Raw genomic sequence first — 27,604 nt, 5'->3', positions numbered from 1 at the left:
GCTTGGAGTCCCAGCAGGCCCGGCTATGTCCAGCCAGCGCCGCGGAGCCCGGTTTAAAAACCACTCAGCAGTCCTCGCAGCGACTCCAAGGGGCTGGCGAAACCCACAGCCAATCCGGTGCTGAAGCCCTGGGGCAGCCAATGGCACGCCGCGGGGCGGGACCGTGACGGCGAGCGCCCCGCCCCGCCCCACCATTGGAGTAATTCAGCCAATGAGAGAGCCGGGGCGGGGCACCGCGGCCAATGGCGCGGGCCGGTTTGATTCAAAGGTGCTTATAAAGCGAGCCCATAGCCAGGCTCTAGTCCGAGCGTGGTCCGTGGGAACGGTGCGATGGCTCTGCGGTGCGAGGTCCTGGACGAGCTGCCCGCGGCCTGCCTGTCGCCGTGCGGGCCGCCCAACCCCGCCGAGCTGTTCAGTGAGGCGCGGCGCCTGGCGCTCGAGGAACTGGTGGCGGGCGGCCCCGACGCCTTCTCGGCCTTCCTGCGACGCGAGCGCCTGGGCCGCTTCCTGAACGCCGACGAGGTGCGCGACATCCTGGGCGCCGCCGAGCGGCCCGGCGAGGAGGCCGCGGCGGCCGAGGACTCGTTCGGCTCGTCGCACGACTGCTCGTCGGGCACCTACTTCCCCGAGCAGTCGGACCTGGAGCCGCCGCTGCTGGAGCTCGGCTGGCCCGCCTTCTACCAGGGCGCCTACCGCGGCGCCACGCGCGTCGAGGCGCACTTCCAGCCCCGCGGCGCGGGCGACCGCGGCCCCTACGGCTGCAAGGACGCGCTGCGCCAGCAGCTCCGGTCGGCGCGAGAGGTGAGCGGCCCCGTCCGGGTCGGACGGGAGACCCTCGTCGAGGCCTGCCGGGAGCGCGGGCGGAGCCCTCTGACCCCTGGTGCTTCCCGGGTCCTCTGCTCTCCGCACGCTGCGTGTCTCCCCTCGGGTCTGGGATCCCCCCTCTGTCACTCCCTGTGACTTGTGCCGGGGTTCCAACTCCCAATACTCAGTGTCCCCTGGGAGCGGGACCAGAAATCATCTCAATTCCAGGCGTCAGTTAAAAGCGAAACATTATCAGCGTTCCCAGCGGTCAGCCGACACTAGGTCCCATCCCCGTGACCGAAGACGGTCCATCCCTAGGGGAAAGTTCCTGAGAGGTGGCCGCCAGAGGCAACTTATGTTGTGGGAAGCAGACGATGCGAAAGTGGCACAGAGAGGAGAGGGGGAGGTTGCCCCTTCTGGATGAGTGGGGAACGGGTTGCTTTTCCGTGGGCTGGAGCGGTTCCCGTTAGCATGACCCCCGATGGGCCCGTCTGAGCGCGGTGGGTTTTGGCCCTGCTGCCTGACACTGGCAGGGTAGCCAGGTGCTGCGGCAGATCTCGGCGGCCTGCAGGCCAGGATGATGCCCCCGCCGGGCGCTGGGGGTCAGGGAGGGAAAATGCAGTGAGCAAGTGGGTGTGGCAGTGGACGCCTCGGTCCAGAGCCCCTCAGTTTGCTTGCTGGCCCGCAGATGCCCAGCTACTGGCTGAGCTGGAGGCCTGGTGGGTAAAGCTGTAGGCCATGATAAGGCCTGGTACCAGGGTGTGTCTGTGGGTGAAGAGATCAGCATCAAGTCAGGTGGAGGTAGCCACGGCCCAGAACAAGCCCCGATTCTCACCAGTGTTCCTGGTGGTGGCTGACCCGCGGGGTTGGCCATAGTGACCTGGTGTCTTACTTGGAGGGGAGTGGGTGGGGGCTGCAGCGAGGCTGGGGTCGGCTCTTTGACACTGTGGGTGGCCTGAGGGTCCTTTGCTTTGGATGCTGCAGACGTTTTCATTGTGGGTTCAGTAAAAAGGTGTTTTTTTGTTTTGTTTTGTTTTGGTTTGGTTTTTTTTTTAAAGACAGGATTCTGGGGCAGGTGTGCAATCCCGAAGCTCACCTCCAGGAGGAGGCCTTGAGCACTTGGAAGTTGAGACTAGTTACCAATGGACGTCCTTATGAATAGATTGCTTGCCTTTTGCCTTTTGCCCAGCCCCAGATTTTAGTTGTAGTGAAGGGGCAGTGGAGCCAGAGGGAACCAGTGTCTTAAACTCACATGCTGGCCTCCGGAGGGGCTGGAGCCCGGACCTCCGCTTCCTGTGTCCATCTGTGGTGCTTTCCTCTGTTCTGTGCCCACCCCAGCTGCCTACCCTGCTCTCTCTCCAGCATGCTGCCCGTGGATGCTGCGTGTTGCCCCAGGGAGAAGTGGCTCATTCTTTACTTTCAGTGCACTGTGTGTGTGTGTGTGTGTGTGTGTGTTGGTGTTTGCCCTGTGCCAAAGTACTTGGCTTTTCAGTGCCTGCTGTGTGTCGGACGCCGCTGGGGCATGGGCCACAGCGGGAGGCATCAGCCCGCGTGCGCTAGGGAGTGGACAGTGTGCAGGTGGGCAGCAGGGAGGAGGTGGCTCCAGGCAGCGGGGGAGGGCCTGAAAGGTCTCAGGAGTGGAAACCCTGGAGCTGGGTGCAGGAGGAGGGGTGGGAGCAGAGGACCTGGTGCCTGTGGGAGCGGTGGGATTCCCAGGCATGGAGCGGAGAGTGGGTGAGGGCAGGGTTAGTGGGGGGGGGGCTGGAGCTAGACTGTGGAGGGTGAGGGGTGTGTGTAGGAGGGTGGATTGGATGGGGGTGAGGCTGCTGTCCAGGACAGCTGGAGGCAACCGCGGGAGTCCTGCATGAGAGGAGGGGCTGCACTGAGGCCTTGTGGGCAGGCAGAGTTTTGGGTGGAATTGGCCGGACTTGGCTGTGAAAGAGTGGGAGCGGGCCGGAGAGCAGGCAGGGCTGGGAGAGGAAGGCCCAGGAAGGGTAGAGGAGGACTGGGGTGGTTCCCACTGGTATGTGGAAGGAGAGCGACCCAGGGGAGTGACGCTGAGAAGATGAGCTGGATGGGGAGGGGGACATCTTGTTTGTTAAAATAAGTGACAACACGGGCCGGCGCCGCGGCTCACTAGGCTAATCCTCCGCCTTGCGGCGCCGGCACACCGGGTTCTAGTCCCGGTTGGGGTGCCGGATTCTGTCCCGGTTGCCCCTCTTCCAGGCCAGCTCTCTGCTGTGGCCAGGGAGTGCAGCGGAGGATGGCCCAGGTGCTTGGGCCCTGCACCCCATGGGAGACCAGGAAAAGCACCTGGCTCCTGGCTCCTGCCATCGGATCAGCGCGGTGCGCCGGCCGCAGCGCGCCGGCCGCGGCGGCCATTGGAAGGTGAACCAACGGCAAAGGAAGACCTTTCTCTCTGTCTCTCTCTCTCACTGTCCACTCTGCCTGTCAAAAAAAAAAAAAAAAAAAGTGACAACTGCTTTCTGTCTGCCACACGCCGTGCTAAGTCACCGAGACAGGCGCAATGAATCTGCATCTTACAGACGATGGCACCAAGGCTTAGAGAAGTTAGGTTGCCAAGGCTGTGCAGCAGGGAATGCTGGATCCGGAACCTCCGTGGAGGCAGGGTCTCTCACCCACCTTGTGCCCCGTGCTCCAGGAGCTCCTCCTGGGGTGGAGAGGGTGATAGAGGCTTCCGCTGGCGGCTGCTCAGGCGGCGCCACACTCTGTAAAGGCGTGCGTAATGTACGCGGAGCCGCTGGGTCACTCCTTTGCCATCCAGTCCGTGGGACAGTGAGGACCACGATGGTGCAGATGAGAAGCCCTCCGCGTGAAGGCCAGGGTGCCCCCTGGTGGCGTGATGGCGCACTTCCAGGTGGCCGGCTGTCGTGCTAAGCCCTTAGCTGCGTTATTCACGCACTTAGCCCTCCCCACCTGGCCACAGTCAAGAAGAGGCGAAGCCCACAGAGCTTGGGTAACTTGCCCGAGATCACGTGGTTCGTGTGGGACCGAGGGGGCTCAGGCCCCTGCCTGTCCAGACCCAGGGCCCATTCCCTTCATTTCTACTCCACACGGCTAGTTTGGGGGTTTTCAACAGGCTGGAGGTTTTTAACGGTTACTTAGCAATTCCAGGCAGGCATTTGGCACAGCCATTAAGATGCCTCCCGGGACACTCTCAGCCCACATCGGAGGGCCTGAATGGGTCCTGGCTGTCCTCCGGGTTCCAGCTTCCTGCTCATACGCACACCCTGGGAGGCCACAGCGATGGCTCAGGGAGTTGAGTCTCTGCCACCCATGTAGGACACCTGGATTGAGCTCCTGCCTCCTGGCCTTGGCCTGGCCTGGCCCTGGCTGCTGTGAGTGAACCAGTGAATCGGAAATCTCTGTCTTCTTGGCTTTCAAATAAATTCCAAAAATAAATAAGTAAATAAAACATTGATTTAAAAAAAGGTTACTTAAAGTTTGATCTTTGAATATCCTTGTTATGTATTCTAGAAACAGGAAGTGACCATGACAGTCCTGAATTTGCCTTTTGCGGGGAGAAAATTGGTGGGTGTTGGGGGGGGCAATAAGATAGTAGAGGCCTCCTGCGCCCATCAAGTGGGGAAGTGGTTCATGATGCCAAGAGGATGTGAGCCCCAGCCCCCTGGGAATGGCAGAGCCAGACAGAGAATTCTGGTACCTGGAGCAGAGGAACTACTTGGGAGTCTTGAGAACTGAATGAAAGAGCTTTGAAATCCACTGGACAGGTCCCACATGACCCCAGAGACCGGGCACCAGGCCGCACCGGCACAGGGTCAGACCTGGGCTTCATTTGTCTTCACCGAGGAGGTCTGAGGGCCCCCTGCAGTGAGGCTCCATAACCAAGCAACGGGCACGGGAAGCCAGGGCCCCTTGTTAAGTGGCAGGGCCCAATCCTGGCTGTGCAGCTCTGGGATGGGTTTTCTCCGGCAGCTCTTTGACCACCCGGGGCATCTGACACAGAATAAGGGAGGTGGTTCAGGTGCCCAACGGCCTTTCCCTGGGTGAGTGTGCCCTGCTCAGGGCCACTGGGGCCTGTGCCTCTGCAGGCCTCCCGCTGGCTCTGTTTCTGTGCGCCTTTCAGAGTGAGGGGTGTGTTGGCCGTGGACCTGGTGCTTGTTTGAGCTCAACCAGAGCTGGAGGAAGGATTGCTCTGGACCCTTTGAAGGCTGTGTGTTTGCTTCCTAAGGGATTTTCAGCACAATGTTGAACCACATCGAGCGTTCTTGGACGTGCACTTGCTCTATGGTCTGCCTCAGGCCACTGCATCACTTGATGACTCATTCAGCGCTTTGTCTCTGTTGCCATGGGAATCGGTGTTTGGCTGGGCCACAGCCAGTACCTGGAAGCACTGCCTGACCTCATTTGGTTGTGCCCGTCTGATGTGGTTCAGCTGTTCCTGGTTTCTAAATGGGAGTCCATGGGCGAAGCCTGTCCTGCCAGGAGGTCCCGCACTCCTCCGGCCATCGTCCTTCCTGGTCCATGGTCCAACTGTTGCCGTGACCCCCCTCTCGGGCAACCTTTTGATTACTGGAGCATGAGTGGTCGTGGTCATTGCGTCACTGGAGTCCTGCCAGGAGGAGTGGCAGCCGAGGACTCTGCCGGAGGTCCCTGGCGTGTCCCAGCCTGTGTCTTGAGTTGAGGCGCTCTCGATCTTGCTCTGTCCTCCTGTGCGTTACACTGGACCCTGTGCGGTGTGCTGCTTGCCTGTTCCTGATGCCTGAATCTACCTAGAGTGGGTTTCTTGACCTTGCCACTATGGTCATCTGGGGCCAGAGAATTCTTTGCCCTGGCAGCCCATCCTTGCATTGTAGAATCGTGCAAAAGGCACCGTTTTCACCATTTTTGAGGGTTCCGTGGCTCGCTGTGCAGCCGTCACCACCGTCCCTCTGCAGAACTTGACCTTCCCAAAGTGAACTCGCCGCTCTCCCCTTCCGGCACCCGGCAACTGCTGTTCTCTCCGTTTGTCCGTCCTTTCTTGATTCTTTCCGCCTAGCATCCGTCCGAGTAAGGAAGTCGCAGGGTTGTTCTCTGCTGCCGGTAGTAGAGGATGCGTTGTCTCAGAAGATCTGGCGGGCACACTGGCTTTAGAAACGTCTCTCTGTGGTGAAAGAGCAGCTCCTTCTACACAGAGAGCCCTGCAGCTCCGGGAGGGGAGGAGAACGAGCTCTGTGTTCTGATGATAGGAAGTGTCTGGGACTGCACTGCCCCACATGGGAGCCGCTAGTCTCCTGGGATGTACACATTCGCGACATTAAATTAAGGGGCAGGTTTTCAGTCCACATCTCGTGTGTGACTGGGTTTGAGTCCTGGCTTTGATCCCAGCCTCCTGCTGATGTGTGCCCTGGGAGGTAGTAGTGATGGCTCAAGTAGTTGGGTCGCTGACACTCAGCTGGGAGACCTGGATAGTGTTCTGGTCTCCCCGTTTCAGCCTGTCCCCAACCCTGGCTGTTGTATGGTGAACTAGCAATGAAAGATATCTCTCTCTCTCTCTCTGCTTTTCAATTAAATAAAAATAATTTTTAAAAAGGTAAAAATACCTCTCTCAGGCCAGTGCTACGGTGCAGTGGGTTAAATTCTCAGCCTGCAGTGCCGGCATCCCATATGGGCACCGGTTCTAGTCTCAGCAGCTCCATTTCCAATCCAGCTCCCTGCTAATAGCCTGGGACAGCAGCAGAGGATGGCGCAGGTCCTTGGGCCCCTGTACCCACGTGGGAGACCCAGAAGAAGCTCCTGGCTTCTGGCTTCGGCCTGGCTCAGCCCTGCACGGGCTAATGCTTCTTTGCACGTGTGCAGACCTTTGGTCAAATTCCAAGCACGTTGCACACCTGGTCTTGCTTTATGAGTCTGGGTGGGAAGGGAGGGTCACTGAAATACACAGGGAAGGGGGATGGACATGAACTTCCTGCTTCATGCCAAAGGAGAGCTGGAATGAGAACTGGAATGACTGGCCCCGAGAGGCCCCTTGAGGGTGCACCTGCTGGTCAGAGCCCAGACCAGCCCATGGAGGCCGCGTGAATCACGGGCTCTCCGAGCTGGAGGCTGCCTTGTTTTGAGGACACTGGGGCTCAGGAAAAATGACTTGCCTGGGGACAGCGGCAGAAGTGGGACTGAGACTACGAGTAGCTGCCATGTGAGGGTTTTCTGTGTGCCAGGAAATGCCAAGTGTTTACGTGGATTCTCTCACTCACTGAGCCACCACGAATAGTGGTGTTATTTGCACACTATCGTAGCCAGCAGAATGTGTTGGAGCATAACTGGGTCTTGAGAGTGGAGGAGCCCAGATCCAGGGACTGAGGGGCTAGGCTCAGGGTCTGTCACCTGGGATGATGATGTGGGACTGCACCCTGGCCTGGCTGCCCTGGCTGTGGCTGCAACAGTGCAGGAGTGGTGTGGGGGAGGGGAAGAGCAGCCCCCCAGGCTTCTGAGCAGCGAAATGTTCCTCTTTAGGCATCATTTGGGGACTGAGTTGTACTGAGTTACAAGCAGGTATTGACCCTGGAGTCACCTCTCAGAAGTCATGGCTTGCTCAGGCTTCTATGGGCAGTGCCCACGGCAACCGCAGGCACTTGGTGGGTGTGGCTGCCCCGGCTTCTGGTGGGGTCCCCTTTGTCCATCTCACATGATGTCTGCCATCTTTCCAGTCCGGGGGCTTGGCATGTGCCACGGGAACACTGACCCCTAGGAAACAGGTCCTGCCTTGGAGAGGGGCCCTTGGCTGTTGGCGAATGGAGTCCAGATGGTTGCTCCGCCCTAGGAGGGGACTGGCTCTTTGGAGATTTGAAAAGCCCCAGGTCTGGCTGACTGTTTAGGGCTTGGTTGTGTGAGGGTGGGAGCGGGGGATGGGGTGTGAAAGGAGGAAGACTTGCCCCTCTGGTCCTGCTGTAACAGAAAGGAGGGCATGTTGGTTCTGGGCTGGGGGCCTCCACCCACCCTCCACACAGCCTGAGGCTGTTAGGGAGCAGTGTCCAAGCCCAACACCTGGGAAAGGCTGGGGCTTTAAAACCAGACAATGAACCCAAGAGCAAATTGGCTACTTACTCATGCTGTAACAAAGGTGGTGTCTGTGCCATTGTTTTGTTAACTGTTGAATTTGGCAGGTGCCTTGGGCTGTAGGCCCTGGGGCCAGCAGCCCTGTCTGCCCTGGCCAGCAGGACCAGGTTCCTCCAGTCTGTGAGTCCGTAGCACCCAGAGTTGGTGTCCGTAGCCGAGGGTCTCAACACACTCTGCCCTCCACGTGTCTCCTGGCTTAGACTGGGTTTCCCTGGCCCAGGGGTCGAGCTGCGTCCTCAGGGCGCAACCCCAGGCCCGGCTCAGGTGGGCTCGCCCTGGGTATGTGGGAGAAGAGTGGGGCGGTAGGGAGGTGAGCAGGTGTCTGTTGCCTGTGAGTGCTGCCCTCACGCCTATACCAGCGCGTCCAGACCTCTGTGAATGCCACCAGTGGAATCGGGGTCGAGACTCCCTCAAGCTTGCTTTCTTTCCTGTTTGTGTGGACCTGAGCCTCCTCCTACCTCCCCTTCACGCCCCCGTGGCTTGGCTCTCCCACGACCCCTTTCCTTCCTCTGCCACCCTCATTGCTTCTCGCCTGGCCTGTTTTTGTTTTTCAAGAGTTAATTCATTTGAAAGGCAGAGTGACAGAGAGAAGGAGAGACAGAGGTATCTTCCATCTGCCGGTTCACTCCTCAAATGGCCACAGCAGCTGGGTTTGATCCAGGCTGAAGCCAGGAACCTGGAACTCCATTCTTGTCTCCCACGTGGGTGGCAGGCCCAAACACTTGGACCATCTTCCACTGCCTTCCCAGGTGCATTGGCAGGGAGCGGGATCAGAAGCTGAGCGGCCGGGACTTGAACCGCACGCACTCTGATATGGGATGTGGGCGTTGTAAGCAGTGCCACAACACTGGCCTCAGGCCCACGTTAGCCCGTATCACTGGCCTTCTTGTCTTCATTGGCTGGCCTCTTAAACATCTGTTGAAGTTTGTTAACCTAAAAGCAACCCACGTGCCTGCTGCGTTGCAGGTACTCAGGTACGTGGCCCCGTGCTGGAGGAGGTAGGGCCGGATCTCTGACCTGCACTAGCCTCTCTTCTGGTCTCAATTTCTTCTGTCTGGTGGAGTCATCACTCATTAGTCAGGCCATGTGGGGAAGGAGGGTTAAGATTGATGCCTTGGTTGGCATTCAAGGCCTTCCATGATCTTGCTCATTCATCCGTCTTCCCCAGTCATGTCTGGTGGCTCCCTTTCATGCATGTTGTGCGTTCCAGCTGGACTGGTGGGTGCCCCATTGGTCTGCACCTCCTGCCGTCACGTGGCTTCCTGGCCGAATGCCATCCCTTTTATTACTCCCATGTTCTCATGTCCAAATCTCACCCTTGTTCGTGATTCAGCTCAAAAGCCATCTCCTCCAGGAAGCCTTCCCTGCTCTTCATCTGGTAAGCATGTGGGTGCCTGAAGTACTTCTGCTGCCGTGAGGGAGGTGATTTACTGCCTCTCCCACCCCCAGGAATGTCCCCCTGAGGGAATGGCCTCCCAGTTTCCCTGCTCCCCACGCCCTCTATTGAAGGGGAAGCTGGGTCTGTGTCATGCACCATCTTTCTGCCTCGCACAGTCAGCCCAGCTGCCCGTGGAGGGCCTGGCCGCATCGAGGAACGTCCGCACTCAGCCCTTTGAATGCTTGTTTCACTTGGTCCCTTTGGCGTGGATGCTCTGCCTATCTGGAGCTTCCACAGGAGGAAACTGAGGCCCAGAGGGATTGAGTGCTAGCCTGGGGTTGCAGAGCCAAGCAGGGGCAGGGCTGGGTTCTGCGCCCAGGCTGATCTGCCTTAGCCACTCTGTTATGTGACCTGGGTGTATGGGATGGACACAGCTCTCAGAGCAGGACGGATAAAGGCATCAGAGGGGTGACCGTCTGAGGACGCCTCCCATTCGGCAGGGATACCGTGTCCGGTGGGTTCTAGCTGTGCCCTTTGCCAGGAATCACAGCTAGGGCCTCATGGGGGCAGGGGAGAAGGGTGGGCGTTGTGCAGTGGGTTCAGCTGCTGCTTATGACACTGGCATCCCATATTGGAGCACAAGTTCAAGTCCCGGCTGCTCCACTTCCAATCCAGCACCCTGCTAATGCACCTGGCAAAGCAGCAGAAGATGGCCCAAGAGCTTGAGTTCCTGCCACCCATGTAGGAGACTGGGATGGAGTTCCTGGCTCCTGACTTCTGCCTGGCCCAGCCCTGGCTGTTGTAGCTGTTTGGGGGAGTGAACTAGCGGATAGAATGTCTCTCCATCTCTCTCTCTGTCACTCTGCCATTCAAATAAATAAGTAAATCTTTGTGTTTTTTTTTTTTTTTTGACAGGTAGAGTTATAGACAATGAGAGAGAGATGGAGAGAAAGGTCTTCCTTCCACTGGTTCACTCCCCAGATGGCCACTACGGCCGGCGCTGCACTGATCCGAAGCCAGGAGCCAGGTGCTTCCTCCTGGTCTCCCATGCGGGTGCAGGGGCCCAAGCACTTGGGCCATCCTCCACTGTCTTCCCAGGCCACAGCAGAGAGCTGGATTGGAAGAGGAGCAACTGGAACTAGAACCCAGTGCCCATATGGGAAGCCAGCGCTGCAGGCAGAGGATTAACCAAGTGAGCCACAGCGCTGGCCCCAGTAAATCTTTAAAAATAAAAAAAGCGGGACTGGTACTGTGGCATAGCAGGTAAAGATGCCTGCAGTGCTGGCATCCCTTATGGGTGCCAGTTTGAGTCCAGGCTGCTCCACTTCTAACCTGGCTCTCTGCTATGGCCTGGGAAAGCAGTAGGAGATAGCCCAGGTCCTTGGGCCCCTGCACCCATGTGGGAGACCTGGAGGAAGCTCCTGGCTTCGGATTGGCGCAGCTCTGGCCATTGCGGCAAACTGGGGAGGGAACCAGTGGATGGAAGACCTCTCTCTCTCTCTCTCTCTCTCTCTCTGTCTCTCCTTCCCTTTCTGTGTAACTCTGACTTTCAAATAAATAAATAAATCTTAAAATAAAAAAGAGGAGGGAGAGGCAGCCAGAGAGTAGACTTCCCAAACCCCCTCGCAGTAATGGCTTCTGGGAGCTGGCATTTCAGGGTCCCTCATCCCAGTGGATGAGACCCTGGAGAGTGGGGGAAGGACAGCAAGCTTGACTCTTTGGCCCTGCATTTCTTTTTTAACCCCCACCCCTCAAGGGGTAAGGACTGCCAAGCCCTGTCCTGAGCCCTGCGGGGCCCCCGAGATGGATGCGCCCCATTCAAGGGCCCGTGCTCCAGGTGCAGGGGTGAGACCTACAAAGGAGTCACCTCGATGCTGGGATACAGGGTTACTGTGGTTCCCAGCGACGGGAAGTTGGGAAGCTGGAGAAACTGTTAAGAGCTCCGGATTGTTGCTGAGTGCCTGGCCAGGGCTTCCTTAACCAACACCCCCACCGCCGGATTTGGTTTCTAAGCATGGAGGTTTGGGACCCCCCCCGCTGCAGGCCCACAGCACCGCCAGAAGTCGCTGATAGCATGGTTTTGAGCCCGGGAAGGGTGTGATTAGAGGCTTTGAGGCTGGAGCTGCCTCTCTGAGAAGGAGCAAAGCCAGGAGCCGCCAGGGTTTGTCTCCCTGCCAGGGGCTGTCCTGGCAGCCCCAGCTCTGGACACGAGAAACAAACCCTGTGGCTTGCACTCCACTTAGCAGAGTCCTGCAGTGCCTCTACACACCTGCCCTGCAGCTCAGGAAGCAGCAGTTGGCACCAGCTGCGTTTGTCCAAGGGGACACTGCTGAGAGGCAGCTCTTAGCTGTAGTCAGCTGCTGGGTGCCGGAGACCACCTGGGAGGCACCGATGAGCCATGTTGGCAGGCAGAAGACAGGACCGGTCTGGGCTTAAGGGCAGAGTCCTTAGGACAACTTTCCATGTGCTGGATGTGGGCTTGCCCTGTGACAGACACCAGAGAGCGCCTTGTACTGTGGTGTGGCCAGTGTCATGGTGGCCATTTGGTTACAGGAGGCCTGGCTGGGGGAGAAAGCAGAACGTTCAGGAGATGAGGCATGCAGCCTTCGGGGGCGGGGAGGAGCATCTACGTGCCTGGTGTGATCCGTTTCAAGCCATGAGTCGGTGGTGGATGGGGTGGGCTTTCCTAGATTATAATTTAAAAAAAATCAGAGATAGGCCGGCGCCATGGCTCAATAGGCTAATCCTCCGCCTGCAGCACCGGCACACTGGGTTCTAGTCCTGGCTGGGGCGCCAGATTTTGTCCCGGTTGCCCCTCTTCCAGGCCAGCTCTCTGCTGTGGCCCGGGAGTGCAGTGGAGGATGGCCCAAGTGCTTGGGCCCTGCACCCGCATGGGAGACCAGGAGAAGCACCTGGCTCCTGCCTTTGGATCAGTGCAATGCACCAGCTGCGGCGGCCATTGGAGGGTGAACCAACGGCAAAGGAAGACCTTTCTCTCTGTCTCTCTCACTGTCCACTCTGCCTGTCAAAAAATAAAAAAAAAAATCAGAGATTATGATCCTAGACCAGACAGTAATCAAAACAGTCAGCTTGGAGAATGCTACATCCAAAAGGGGTCTTGGAGGGCATCCAAGGTTTATTTACTTGTTTTGTAGATGAAGAAAAAACTAAATCCCAGTGGGAAAGCCACAGGCCCAAGGTGGCAGCATGTGGACCCCAAACCCAGGTGGCCTTGCTGGTCTGAATGGAGGCGTCCTGGAAGGCAGAGGTTTTAGCAAAGGATCAGAGGTTGAACGGAGCAGGCTGCTAGCTGGGCAGGGCAGCAGCCTAATCTGTTTCCCTATATATTTATATCTGTATGTCTATAGATATATTGATATATGTCTATATATATATATATATTTTTTTTTTTTGACAAATGTGCCATTGTGGAGGAGACTGGCGGGAAGGCAGTTAGGGGTGTGGGCTGGCCCTAGTCACCCTGGGTAGGGTATGGAGGCCTGAGTGTCTCTGGGGCTGGAGGGTGCATGGCGAGGGTGAAGGGACAGGGAAGGAAGGGTGCTGGGGCAGGGTGTCCTCTCGCTCTGAGCTGGGTCCCGAGCCCGAACAGCACGCAGGAAGTGAGCTGAGCTAACCACTTGCTCTTCCGCCTGCCCCGCAGGTGATTGCCGTGGTGATGGACGTCTTCACCGACATTGACATCTTCAGAGACCTGCAGGAGATGAGTCGTAAGCGTGGGGTGGCTGTCTACATCCTTCTGGACCAGGCTCTGCTCTCTCAGTTCCTGGATATGTGCATGGGGTTGAAAGTTCACCCTGAACAGGAAAAGGTTGGTGGTGCCCGTTTCCAGCTTCCGCACAGGCAACGTGGGCCTGAGCCCCGGCACCTCGCAGTGGCTGTGGTGGTTCCCCCTTCAAGTGGGGAACTGAGGCCGTGAGCAAGCTCCTTCATCCAAAGGCTCAGAGAAAATGAACAACACTTGGGGCTCGGCAAGTCCCCTCCTAGGTCTCTGCCTAGAGAAGTGGGAACCTGTGTCCACACCATGGACGTGAGTGTTTATGGAAGCATTATTCACGCTAGCCAAAAGGTGGAAACCAGCCAGTGTCCGTCAGCTGATAAGCAGATAAACAACATGCTGTCTGCTCCTACAATGGGGCATTATTCAGCCATAGGAAGGAATGAAGTACTGACACATGCTACAACAAGGACAGGCCTGAAAGCATTTGTGATGTGAAGGAAGCTGGTCACAAAAGACTGCCCATTAAATGACCAGAGCAGGGAAGTCTACAGAGACAGCGGGTAGAGCAGGGGTTGCCTAGGGGGTTGAGGGTGGAAAGAATGGGTGGGGAGATGGCTAAAGGGAGCAGGCTTTCTTTTCAAGGTGGTGAGAATGTTCTAAACTTGACTGTGACGACGGCTCATGGAGCTATGATACACTTGAAAACTACAGAATTGTACAGCATAACTGGCATGTCGATTATGTCTCAGCCACTGTGTTGCAAAAAAAGAAACCATAGGATTCAAAACCTGGGCCCCTTCCCCATTCTGCTCTGCCTCATAACAGCTCAGCGCATCCCAGTGCTAAGAGCTTGGGGGCAGCCTAGGAAGCTGCTGCCAGCCACAGGGGCTCCCGGAAGCTCCGCTCTGGGTCACAGGGACCACCATTTGTTGAGCTCCTGCTGTGTCCTGGGTACTCCACAGTGCTCCCCATAAAGGTTAGGTCACTTCAGCAGCCCTAGCAGGCAACGGGCAGTGTGCCTGTGTTTTTGTGTGGTTTTGACCAAGATACATACCTACAGCAAGGAAGTCACGGATCTGGGCTCTGACTCCTCATCTGTCTGCCTGAAAGCCCCAAGTTCATGGTCACTTCACACGCTGCTGCTCCCCTTTCACTGTTATAAAGTGGACTTTATAACCTTTGCTCTCATCCTGGGGGTCAGTGGAAGTACTTAAAGGTCAGGCTGCACAACTGATCTAACTTGATCTTTTAAGGGGTATCAGGCCAGAAGAAACATCATATTTATGACAGAATTCATGTTTTTAATTAAACAACTTAACTTGTGCACGTAGGAGCTTAGGTTGTTTATCACCTGTTTGAGCATCTGCTATGGGCTGCGTGTTGGTGTAGGTCCTGGAGATAGAGCAGTCAGCAAAACTGACAAAGGATTTGGGTTTTGCTATTGTAGGTTCCTGCACAGGAGATACGAACTTACCACTTCGTCATGACCCAGCAATTTAGTTTGCAAAATTTGGCTACTTCTCTCTCTCCCTGGTGAGAGAGTGGAGGAATGGGTTTGATTAGGTGGTTACCAGCCTGCCACTGTTGCTTGGAAGCAAGTTCATGATGGGGTTAGGGTTGGGGCTGAGAGAGCGAATGAAACCAGACAGCCCTGGGACCCAGCCGTCAGCTAAACACAGACCAGGTGGACCCAGGGAAAATGCAAGTCAGGCAAGGAAAAGAGCAGTGTCATCTAGCTGAGCACTCAGCCCGAGACTGCACTGTGCAGAGCCGGCTGCAGAAATTGAAGGCATCGGTGTTTAATTTCAAGGTGCTCTTTCTATAATTAAGGCTGTGTGTTAGCAGCTGAAAACTCATGGAATAGTTCTGGCCACAACTTGGATCACGTGATTGGCTCGGATTCCTCTTCCAGGCAGAGATTTAGGAGGATTCACCGACTCAGTTGCTCGCTTTGGTTGCAGCCTTTGTGGGTGTGGGGGGGCTTAAAGAAGGTCTGGACCTCCAGGTCCCCCAAGTTTTGCAGGGGTTTTGTCTTAACGCTTTCCTAGTGAAGCACCGTCTTCCCCAGTTGCTTCTCTCGCCTCGGCATGTGGGGCCTGGGGACCTGTGCCCGCACCAAATGGGGCTTACTTCTCCCACCCTGAGCTCTGGGCTGGGTCAGAATGTTGAGCCCCTGTGTGCAGCGGCTCGGTCACACATTCCCGTGCAGTGTTCAGGGGCACGTTGGCCACAATCACAGAGGCCCGTACAAAATTCAGATACTTGCCGAAGGGGAAGAGACACAAAACCACACCCAAATCTAACCATGGGTGTTTTCTGCTGTTATCATATAGTGGGCCTTTCAGACTCGGCTCAGGAGTCATCACCCCCTCCGGCCCTCCTCCTGCCCATTCCGTGTGTAGTTTATGGTGTTTCTTAGCCTTCTTCTAAATTTCATTTTGAAAGAATTTAAGATTTGTAAAGTAATTACAAAAGTAACAGAAGTTCCTGAACTGCATGTGCACAAATCCTATGGATGTCGGGAAATGAGCCTGGCAGGGTTCCGTCTCTCTGCGGACCTTCGCGTTTCGCCGTCTTCCCTCCAGCGACCTTTCTTCTGGTCTGGGATCCAGCCCAGGGCCACACCTTGCTGCGAGTCGTCGAGTCTTCCTAGCGTCCTTTAACCCGGGGCTGTTGCCCCATCTTTGTCTTTTAGAGTCTCTTGGAGACCACTAGCCAGTGTTGTGTAGAATTTGGGTTTGTCTGCTTCCTCATGGTTAGATTCAGGTGGTTCATCTGGTAGGAACACCACAGGAGTGTGTGATGTCTTGATGCAGTGTTGTTTTACTTTGGTTGTTAACTGTTTACTCTGAAATATCAATAGATGGGTAAAGGGCAGAGACAGCAGAGAAGCCCTAAGGATCGCCCTCGTGTTGCCCCTGCCCAGTCACATCACTCCCTGTCCGTGCTCGCCCCCGCCACTGTCTTCAGCCCCTGCCAGCCTCCCATCTGTTGTCCATCTCTGTGATTTTGTCACTTAGACTCTGTTTTATAAATGGGGTCATAAAATATGTGACCTTCTGATGCTGGCTTTTTCAGCTGGCACAAGGCCCTTGGGATCCTTCTAAGCTGTTGCCTGTATCATTGGTTTTTTCCTCTTCATTACTGAGAAGCATCACATGGTGGGTGTGCTATATAGTTCAGCCATTTACAAACTGAAGGATATTTAGATAGTTTTCAGTTTGGGTTTTTTTAAAAATTTGTTTGAGAGGCAGAAATAATGAGCCCCCATCTGCTGATTCACTCCTCAGATGCCTAGAAAGGCTGGGCTGAAGCCAGAAGCTGGGCACTCAGTCCAGGTCTCCCACGTGGTGGCAGGGACCCGATCACTGGAGCCATCATCACTGCCTCTGGGTGCATTGGTAGGAGGTGGGATTCAGGAGCCCGGCACTGTGTTGAGGGACATGGGTGTCCAGGCAAGGCCGAATGCCTTCCCAGTGCCCAGTTGTTAACTATTAGGAATGCAGTTACCCTAAGTGTTCACATGGAGGCTTTGCTCTGGATTTAGGTTTTCATTTCCCTGGAGGTTGTTATGTGTTGCTATGGTTTCCAAATCATTCAGTTGTTTCTCTCTCCCAGCCCTTGAAGGTGAGAAGCATGCCGCATGTCTCTTATCTCAGGCCTTGGCACACAGTATGGCCCCTCTGTGTTTGTCAAATGAATGAGTCAAACAAAAATTTTAAATATTTAATTGGAACATGTAAGATTCCTAAAAACACATCACTCCTGGTCTGCTCCAAAGAATATAGTTTATCTTGGTATTTTGCCTACCACTGTATATACATTTATATGTGTCATTTTACAGGAATAATTATATGTATACATGCAGTATATGACCCTGTGTATGGTTTTAAAAAATGTCATTATTTATTTGAAAGGCAGAGTGACAGAGAAAGACAGAGATCTTCCATCCACTGGTTCACTCTTCAAATGCCTACAATAGCCAGGGCTGGGCCAGACCAAAGCCAAGCTGGAACTCATTCTGGGTCTCCCATGCATTTGGCAGAAGCCCAACTACTCAGGCCTTCATCTGCTGCCTCCCAGGCACATTAGCAGGAGGCTGGATCAGAAAAGGAACAGCTGGGAGTTGAACCGATGCTCCAATATGGGAAACTGGCATCCAGAGTGGCCGTTTAACCCACTGTGGCACATTGCCCGCCCCAGCCCTTGCACCTGTTTGGTAAATACCTCCATGTAGGGATGTGACAGTGCTGATGAAGCCACATGTGATCTGGGTGCTCTGCTTTCAGCAGTTCTGTGAGAGGAGGCTCGTCCTGTGTTCCTGTTCTCCATGTCCCCTATGGTGTGGGGGTGCCATCAAACAGAAGGGTGACTATCACCAATCTGGCTTCTTTCAGCCTTTGTTCAGGTGTCACCTGTCACTAGCATCTTGTCTTTGGTGATTTTACCCTTCACATTTTGTTTCCGAATCTTTTGGTGGGTTCTGTTGTTCAGTCTCCCAGGACCCATGAACTAAGGATGTCAAACATAAGAGGGGCCGCTGTCGTGCTGCAGTGGGTTAAGCCGATGCCTGTGACACTGGCATCTCATACCAGAGCACCAGTTTGAGCCCCAGCTGCTCCACTTCTGATCCAACCTCCTTCTGATGCATCTAGGAAAGCAGCTGAAGGTGGCCCAAGTATTTGGGCCCCTGTACCCACGTGGGAGACCCTGATGGAATTCTGGCTCCTGGCTTTGGCCTGACTCAGCCTTGACTGTTGTGGCCATTTGGGGAGTGAAACAGTGAATGGAGATCTCTCTGTCTCTGTCTGTCTCTATCTGTATCACTCTGCCTTCCAAATAAATAAACCATAAAAACAAAACAAAACAATGGCCGGCGCTGCGGCTCACTAGGCTAATCCTCCACCTTGCGGCGCCGGCACACTGGGTTCTAGTCCCGGTCAGGGCGCTGGATTCTGTCCTGGTTGCCCCTCTTCCAGGCCAGCTCTCTGCTGTGGCCAGGGAGTGCAGTGGAGGATGGCCCAAGTGCTTGGGCCCTGCACCCCATGGGAGACCAGGATAAGTACCTGGCTCCTGCCATCGGATCAGTGCGGTGCACCGGCAGCGGCGGCCATTGGAGGATGAACCAACAGCAAAGGAAGACCTTTCTCTCTGTCTCTCTCTCTCTCTCACTGTCCACTCTGCCTGTCAAAAAAAATAAAAAATAAATAAAAACAACAACAACAACAAAAACAAAACAATAAACGTAAGGAAAGGACTTAGGAGAAGATGGACTAAGTGTAGCAGAAGCATTCCTGGAGACCCGAGCAGTGTCTGGCCGCTATGCCGTGTGTGCTGTTGCTAAGCGGTGACCCTAAGCTGTGCATGGGAATTGTAAACTGATATGGGAAACTTGGCATCCAGAGTGGCCTCTTCATCAGTTGCTCCCTGGACGAGTGTCACTGAGTTTTTCATTTATTTCCCTCCCACTCCCCCACCAACAGCTGATGACGGTGCGGACTATTACAGGAAATATCTACTATGCAAGGTCAGGAACCAAGATCATTGGGAAGGTTCACGAAAAGTTCACTTTGATTGATGGCATTCGAGTGGCAACAGGCTCCTACAGGTAAGTCTGCAGCCCGTGCATTGCTCATGCATCCAAGCCCTCCAGAAGTAGCGTGTTGCGTAAGGCACAGCTCCCGGTTCCTCTCCGTGAGAGCCTTTGTGGCCACACGTTCCCACGTGGGCACCTCTGTGAGTGCCAGCGGGTCAGCCACAGCCTTCTGCTGCACGTTGTCAGGCTGGGGTCACTTTCCCATCCTGGGGGCCACGAAACTAAAACCCAGCAGTTGACTTTGCCTGTAGACCATGGAGTTAGTGAGTCTTGGATTCAGGCCTCAGCCCAGGCCTGCGGCAGATGATTCGGGGTTTAGCAGTGACAGGACCACAAGTCCCGGTGCCTTGAGGGTGTGGAGCCCACTCGCCCTGCTTGCTGGAAGGTGGGGACAGGTCAGGCGTCTGCAGCAGTGTTGAAGGCAGAGCCCAAGCCGTCACCTTTGGACTTAAACCCTTCACCTTGCTTCTCACCTTGTAATTTAGTGCTCTGGTCTAGAAAATGCTATCATGTTTCAAACCCCACCTTTGCAGCCTCACTTTGGCATTGATGTTCTAAAGAGCCCGGAAGTTGACGAGTGCATGGTGGTAATGAGGGGTTGACACTAATCTCCAGAACTCGTGCCATTTCTACTAATGTGGCTCTGGTGGTTGTGTGTTCTGTCGCCTCTCCGTGAAATTGTCTGATGGTATGCATGAGGTGTGTCTGCGGAGTTTAAAGGAGAAAAACTCATTTTTGAAGGAATGTGCGTCCCTGAGTGATAATTATGTCAGCCCTGGGTTTGTGGCAGATGAGGCAGTAAGATAAAAAAATTTTTTTTAAGTTGTTTACAATTTATTTTCATTTTATTTGAAAGGCAGACAGAGAAAGATTGTCCATCTGCTGGCTTACTCCCCAAATGCCTGCAACAGCCAGAGCTGGGCCAGGCTGCAGCCAGGAGCTGGGAACTCAGTTGGGTCTCTTGTGAAATGTGAGCCATCGCCTGCGGCTTCCCAGGCTGCACGTTAGCAGGAAGCCGGATCAGAAGCGGAGGAGCCGGGACTTAAAGCAGGCTCGCAGCTGTTGAGATGCAGGTGTCCTGAGGGGTGTCTTTTTGTTTTGAAATTAATTTCTTTATTTGAAAGTCAGAGAGAATGCGAGGCAGAGAGCGTGTTTGAAGTGCAGAGAGGTGTGCTGGCTTTGCCGCACTTCTGACCTGGTGGCTATAGGTTTGTCAGAGCACGGTCTCCTGGTTCTGCACTTTTTTTTTTTTTGACAGGCAGAGTGGACAGTGAGAGAGAGAGAGAGACAGAGAGAAAGGTCTTGCTTTTGCCTTTGGTTCACCCTCCAATGGCCGGCGTGGCTGGCGCACCGTGCCGATTCGAAGGCAGGAGCCAGGTGCTTCTCCTGGTCTCCCATGGGGTGCAGGGCCCAAGCACTTGGACCATCCTCCACTGCACTCCCTGGCCACAGCAGAGAGCTGGCCTGGAAGAGGAGCAACCGGGACAGAATCCGGTGCCCCGACTGGGACTAGAACCTGGGGTGCCGGCGCCGCAGGTGGAGGATTAGCCTAGTGAGGCACGGCGCCGGCCGGTTCTACACTTCTATGGTTGGTCCTTATTTTCAGGCAGGCTCTCCTTTGGAAGGCAAGGATTCTGTTTTACTCACAGGGCCTGTAGTACAGGCTTTCTCTCACCCCTGGTATCAATTCCTGGAAGACTACCTGGCCCTGGTGCGCTCACATGCCACCCTAGGTGAATCCCTGCATCCAAGGTGATGGGACACTCTGGCCCGCCTGGGCCACGTGCCCACCCCTGCTGTGACGAAGTGGGTGCAGGAATGAAGGCTCTCTGGTGGGCGTGGACCTGCAGCAGCCGTAGCCCATGCTGAGCTCTGGATGTGTTTGGAGCAGAGGTGACTTGGGAAAAGGCAGCGCGGGATGCCAGAGCAAGAAGGACTGGGGCCGTCGGGGCCTCCCGCCAGCTCCCTGCTGTGACATCTCTAGCCAATGTTCTCACCTCTGCTATGGGGACAGTGACACACACACTGTCGCCTGTAGAAGTTAGAAGCCCTGTCCAAGTTTATAGACTTGGAGGCTGAGGGTTGTGAAGGTGGTGTTGTATCGGTTGAAGAGTTGGCCTTTCTGCTTTCTTGTACACGCGTATGCTAAGGCTGGTTGAGTTCACATAGATGGTAGGTATGATATCACCAAAGTGTGACTCTTACAGGGCAGGACACCTTGGCTGTACCTGACAATAAATAAGCTAAAATCCCTCCTCCTTACCAGCTTCTGTTTGTTTTTAATCCTTAAGTTTTACGTGGACGGATGGCAAATTAAACAGCAGTAACCTGGTAATCCTGTCTGGCCAAGTAGTGGAACACTTTGACCTGGAGTTCCGAATCCTGTACGCCCAGTCAGAGCCTATCAGCCCCAAACTCCTGTCCAACTTCCGGATCAGCGGCAAGTTTGACCATCTCACCGACTGGAAGCCGCAGTCCAAGGAGCTCACGCTGGGCAACCTGCTGCGGATGCGGCTGGCCAGGCTCTCCAGCACGCCCAAGAAGGCCGAGCCGGAGCCCGAGGCGCCCGCAGAGGGCCCGGCAGAGAGCGGGCGCCCTGCCTCCACGTCCTCCACCCTTGGCGAGGACGATGACTGCCGCGGCCACGACGACCAGGACGGCTGCAGGGGCGGGAAGGCCGTCCACGTGGCCACTCAGACAGAGCCAGGAGAGGAGACGCCAGCCGCGGGCACGAGGGAGGTGGGGATGCAAACCAGCACGAGCACAGCGTGTGCCGGCACCCAGAGCACGGTGGCCACCAGGGCGGCGAGCTCCCAGACCGCGCTCTGCTGCAGGTCCACCACCACCCAGACTGACGAGGCCGAGAGCTTTCTCCTTTCTCAGGGAGCCCAGTCCAAAGAAGTGTCACCCGTGTCCAAGATGTCCGTGTCAAGGTCTTCCAGTTTGAAGTCTTCGTCCTCTCTGTCTTCCCAGGGCTCCGTGGCCAGCTCCACTGGCTCCCACACTTCCATCAGAGCCCCCGACTTCCACACGCCTGGCTGCCCCACGTTCCTGGGCACCCCCCACCTGGAGCTGTGCTTGAGAGATTCGTTTAGGAACTTGAATGCGGAGCGGCAGTTTCACTTCGCTGGTATCCGGTCCCGGCTCAACCACATGCTGGCCATGCTCTCGAGAAGAACATTCCTCACTGAGAACTACCTCAGCTTGCATGCCGGGACCTTCCCCAGGGCCTCCGTGAATCTGCTGACTATCAGAGACATAGCACTTCACCCGTCCTACCAGTGACCGCTCAGGGCCCACTCGTGCCTCCGGCTGTGCTGGTGGGAGGTGCTCAGAGCTTCCTGCTCCGTGGAGAGCGCTCGCTGTCCCTGCCTTTCCTTCACCTGACTCTCCGCCACCTGGGCTGGCAGAATTCTACAAGCTGCAAATATTTGACTTCTCTTTTTGTCAAACCAAGCATGGGTTTTATGCTTTAAACACTACTGGTACGGTTTTTTTTTGCACGACTTTAATATTGCTCTCTCTTTCAGACCATGTTTAGATGTCCTAAGGTTAATTCAGGTGGGAGATACAATATATGTTTCACATTTTTCTTGATTTGTGTGCTTTCTCTTTTAGAGGTTTGAGTCACCACTGTTTTTTTGATCACCATCCTATTTAGAAAAAAACTTGTTTTTTAATGATTTATCTCTTTAAAATCTATATTCTTTAAATAAATATAAACAACATTGATTTGATTGTGCAAGTACTTTTTTTTTTTTTTTTGCTTTCTGACAGTTTTCTCTTTAACTCTCAGAGTATGTCACAGTAAATGTACCTAATACATTATCTCTGCAAATATTTTTTATAATGTTGGGGTGGGAAAAAAGTAGATGACCCAGACTGTAAACACTTAGAAGACCTGAAACGAATACTGAGTGTCAGGAGCACCCTGCCTTCGCATCGCGGATGTTTCTGTTACGCTGCAGTCTGACCGGGGAAGACTGCCAGCAGTAGCAGGCTTTGTAAGTGTTCTAGCTTTTCTTTTTTCAAAGGCAAAGCCTGAGCTATTTTGATGAGGACCTTGGTTCTCGGCTTCTCTGCCAAAGGAGGCCTTGGCACGCGTCCCTGAATGCATCCCTGGTATTAACTCCAGTGGCCCCATGGGCCGAATTTCATCAGATGGGTGTATTGGCAGTGGTTTAGCAATCTGATGTCCTGGAGCAGGGGCAGAGGAGGACACCAACAATTATCTCGGATTCCTAGTCCAGCGGCAGGCAGGGTACTGGTTTCTGCATCTTGCTAGTCAGGATCGGTGCAGCTGTGGAATCCTGTGTTTGTGTAGTCTCATTCACATGGCAGACTCACGGAAGAGAGTTACAGGACGGCTTCCTCCTCCTGACCTGAGGAGCACAGGAGCTCTAGAACAGGGGAGGGTGTGGTCAGCCCCGTGGGACGCTGGTGCCCCCGGATCCTGGGCGCCTCTGCAGGCTTTCCTGTGTGCCCGGGCCTTCCCCGTGAGGGCCAGGGTAGTTGCTGGCTCACTGCTCTAAGGGTGCCTGTGAAGCAACCGCAAGGAAACCAGCTCATAGCTGCCTGTGAACAGCTCTAAGCCTCAGATATGCAAAGCATTCATGGAAAAATGGGGTTAAAAGAGAAGTTTATTTGTTGCAAAAAATGTCTGAAATCCATGCATAGTTTATTCATAATACAGATTTTCCATGAACTTTTCGAAGACTTCTCATGTTGTTGGAAACCATTGTACAGATTCGGGTATATTAGATCCTAGGAGGGAGCTACGTAGGTTATCGGCTGTATCGCTAAGCACACTGAGGCAGGGGAAGATTTGCAGGCACGAGGCTGCTAAGTGAAGACCCCGGATTTAAGCCCAGGTTTCCAGATTCTGAGTTGAGTTCAGTTCTCTGGTGTTCGACTGTTTCATCTGAGTGCACCTGGAGAAATAGCAGTCCGTGCAATGGTGAATGGAAGACAAAACCGTAGCCCTGCTAACAAGCATTGAGACAAGGCCCTGTTCTGTGAAAGGTGCTTTCATTCTGCTGGGAATGTAAGCTTGCTGTCCTATGGAACTCTCACTAGCACTGCATGAAAATGGTTCTGTGTTTCACTTGGGAAATGCTGGACCAAATAAATGGAAACATCTCCTTGCTGAAGACCTCTCAGAGGTAATTTGAGGCAATGATTATGGGGGATTTCTCCGAGCAGGGGGGGAATGTGGCCTGTCACACACTTACCAGGCTGTGGACTCATGTGTGCGTGTATGTGTGTGTGTGTGTGTGTGTGTATGTGTAATAGGACTGGGAACCCTTATTCCCTGAAAGTGCTGCAAACAAGTAGAAATAAGCAAGAGGAGTGTGGAGTCCTAGGAAAGTGGTCTGGCCTGTCAGAGTGTGCAGAGCTTTTCTGGAGCTTAATCTGGACACACCAAGCACAGGACGCTTCTCAGAGTGGGTTCCAAGCTGCGTGAGTCCACAGAGGTGCTTGTTGGTGTCCGAGAGAGGGCAGGGCAAGTGCCTCAGCCCAGAAGGTTCAGAAGCGTTGGTTACCCCTCCCTGGAGAAGAGGTCAAGTCTCGTCATCAGCTGTCAGACCGGGCTGTAAATATTTCAGTACCTATTTCTAAAAGATAACTCACTTACAGCAACAACAACAAGTACTAGTATCCCACCTACATTTTGATAAAATTTTCTCAATTTCATTAAATACTCAGTGTTCAAATTCAGTTGTCTCATTTTTTTTCTCTCGATGATTTGTTTGAATGAGAAAGCCAGGCAATTTTAGGATCAACCCAGTCTGACTGCAGAGTTGACAGTTGCTTGGAAAACTTAAGGGACCAGCTGAAGAGAGGGTCACCCCATCTGTGTGGGCAGTTGACCTGCAGAGTATCTCCTTTACTGATGGTACTTAATGATAGAGATTTAGCAAGTGGTAGTGGAATACCTGGGTTTGGCTCCTGACTCTATAGTCCTTCGGATGCACCCTGGGAGGCAGCAGTGATGGCTGAAATAATCACATTCCTGCCAGCTCTTGGACTTTTAGGCCCAGCTCCCAGTTTTGGCTGGCCCAGTCTTGGCCATTGTAGGCATTTGGGAGGTCGAACCAGTGGATGGGAGCTTGCTCTCTGTCTCCCCTACCCCACTTTTCTCAAATAACATCAATTTTTTTTAATGGCTAGCAAGAAAACCTAAGGTATGTGAAGGGAACCCAAGGCTGGGGGATGGAGTCAGTAACAGGGTCAGAGTGCTTGCCAGTGCACACAGTTGTGTGGGCCACACATTCAACTGTAAGTCACCCAGCAGCCAAGGCCAAGAGAATCCTGGTCAGATGCACCATTCACAAGGCCCATAAGATCAAAATAGATCAGGGTACAGGAAGAGTAATCATTCCTGTACTAAAGTAAGAGTTTCTTACAAGAATCTTCTCATGGAAATAATGTTGTGAAACATTCTGTTAGTAAACAATGACATTCTGGGATGTGCCTGAAGCTAAAAATGACTGTATTTGGACATATTCTGTGAGCATGGGATTTGTAGCTTCACCTGGCTATGTCCAGATGAGCATTGGTAATGCTGGGTTTCACGGGTGCCACTACCTCGACAGATGCCCCAGTTAGCCTGGCAGAGGTCCAGTCCATCTATCTGCAGGTCCTATCTGGTTAACACCCCTTTCATCCTCAAACATGTCCCCGTCTGACCAGTAGAGCACATGGGCATCCTATGTGGACCTGGCTTCTCCGTGCCATCAAGTAGCATCGTCCTCAGACCCCAGTGTCACTGAGTCTTGTCCAGTGGATCGCATGCTGCTCTGCACCTGAATCCTCGGTGCTAAGTAAACACTTTGGCTGATGCTAATACGTGTGCGAAAGGATCACGTGTGTGCAAGCCAACAAACCAGACAGGTTTCCATCTGGTAAAAGCTGCAGAGGCTGTACCCAAGACTTCAGTAGAGCACAGATCAGCAAAGTAGTTCTGCAAAAGACTCACCTCTTTTCCACCTAGGGAATAGCTTGCTCTTGTCTCTTGAGGGAGACCACCCAAAGGTAGTTAGGAGTTTTCTTACGAAGCCAACAATTCTAGCACATGGACACCTGGATGGTTATAATACCATTTTTTTTTTTTTCGCTTGCACTCATTTGTCTTCTGATAATCTCACCTTCAGATTTCCTTCTGAGCAGCCACTGTGTTCTCCATTCTCAGTTCATGTGCTTCTGCTGAAGCTGACCACTTCTGATGCAGGGGCTGCAGCGAGTGACCTGGGCCTCAGCCAATCAGTGCATCATATTCTCCGGCCTTAGTGACTAAGGGTGGATATGTGACTATGTATACATCATATATATATGTGTGTATGTATACATATATATATATATGATTTATTGCACTTATTTGAAAGGCAGAGGTAGAGCTCTCTGCCCACTGGTTGACTCAGATGGTTGCAATGGCCAAGTCTGGACAAGGCTGCAGCCAGGAGCTAGGAACTCCATCCAGGTCTCACACATGGGTGCAAGGACCCAAGTACTCAGGCCATCTTCTGCGGCTTTCCCAGGTGCATTAGCAGGGAGCTGAATCACAAGTGGAGCAGCCAACACCCGAATTGGTGCTCATATGGGGTGTTGGTGTCACAGCAGTGGCTTAACCCGCTGCATCACAGCACTGGGCCCAGACACTTTTGCCAGGGAATTCTGGAAAGTTTAACAATGTGAAAGTTGACGCTGCCGTTCTCATAAGGACTTCACATCTGAGTCAAGAGAAGGCAGAAGGAAAGGATCAGAGAGAGGGCTGATGATGTCAGATGCGTCCAGATGCAGCTGTGTCTCAAGTGAGACCAGCTCTTGGACTTTTAGGCTGTATGAGCCATGTTTGTGCAGGTGAGGTTGGGCTGGGTTTTCTATCACTTGTATTCACAAAGCTTTGACTGGTACAAAGATACAAAGCCTTAAATCCATGCCTCCTAATATGGCTCAATTAGCGTGGTCTGGAAATACTTCAAAGCAAGAGAGTACCAGCTACCACAGGCACAGAGAATCTTCTTGTAAAGTGCCCATGAAACATGACTTTGGGAATGTGAACTTTCTGACAAACCTATCATCAATTGGAAGTTGCAAAATAGATCTCTAGACAACAAAATGAGTAAACTTTTATGGATTGTCAATGTACTAAGTCAATTTTGGATGCCATTTCTTCTATTAAGAAAAAATTTATTTGAAAAGCAGAGAGAGAGCGAGTGAGCGAGCGTGAGAGAGCGAGAGAGCGATATCTTCCATCTGTGGTTCATTCCCCATATGGCTACAACAGCCAAGGCTGGGCCAGTCTAAAGAAGCCAAGAGCTTCTTTCAGGTCTCCCATGTGGGTGCAGGAGCCCAAGCATTTGGGCCATCCTCCACTGTTTTCCCAGGCACATTAGCAGGGAACTGGATTGGAAGTGGAGCAGCTGGACTCGAAACAGCACCCATGTGGGATGCCAGCATCCCAGGTGGTAGCTTAACCTGCTATGCCACAATGCTGACCCCAGAAATAATGGTTTCAGGGATAGGTGTTTGGCCTAGTGGTTAAGACACCAGCTGAGATGCCTGTTTTCTCTAGCGGAATGCCTGGATTTGAAGCCTGTTCAGCTCCAGACTCCAGCTTCCTCCAGCTGATGTGCCCTGGAGGTAGTGGTAATGACTCAGGCAATTCTGTTTCTGCCACCTATGTGGGGGACCTGCATGGAGTCCCAGGCTTCTAGCTTTGGTCTGGCCCAGTTCCGTTACAGGCATCTGGAGAATGAAGTAGTAGATGAAAGATCTCGCCTTGTCTTTCTCTGATTTTCAAATAAATAAAATTAAAAAAGATTTATTTATATGAAAGTCATCGTGAGAGAGAGGGAGAGGCAGAAATCTTCCATCTGCTGGTTCATTTCCCAAATGCTCACTATAGCTGGGGCTGGATGAGGCTGAAGCGAGGGGCCAGGGACTCCATCTGGGTCTCCTACAGGGGTGACAGAGACTTAAGCACCTGGGCCATCACCTGCTGCCTCCC

The 27,604-nt window shown here is 53.8% G+C and overlaps 1 protein-coding gene across 1 annotated transcript; it reads left to right on the top strand.

Moving 5' to 3' along the window:
- The first annotated feature begins 291 nt into the window (after positions 1 to 291).
- Positions 292 to 22,191, top strand: FAM83D (family with sequence similarity 83 member D). The gene is made up of 4 exons (XM_002710768.5): positions 292 to 801; positions 12,921 to 13,088; positions 18,482 to 18,606; positions 20,886 to 22,191. The coding sequence occupies exons 1-4, from the start codon at positions 331 to 333 to the stop codon at positions 21,877 to 21,879; spliced, it is 1,758 nt and encodes a 585-aa protein (XP_002710814.2). The 5' UTR covers positions 292 to 330; the 3' UTR covers positions 21,880 to 22,191.
- Positions 22,192 to 27,604: the final 5,413 nt, after the last annotated feature.

The sequence above is a fragment of the Oryctolagus cuniculus genome, chromosome 11 (genome assembly GCF_964237555.1).
Source record: "Oryctolagus cuniculus chromosome 11, mOryCun1.1, whole genome shotgun sequence".
In the NCBI taxonomy this organism is placed as follows: domain Eukaryota; kingdom Metazoa; phylum Chordata; class Mammalia; order Lagomorpha; family Leporidae; genus Oryctolagus; species Oryctolagus cuniculus.
Note: the sequence above shows the minus strand (reverse complement) of the source record. Positions and strands in the feature narration are given on the sequence as shown.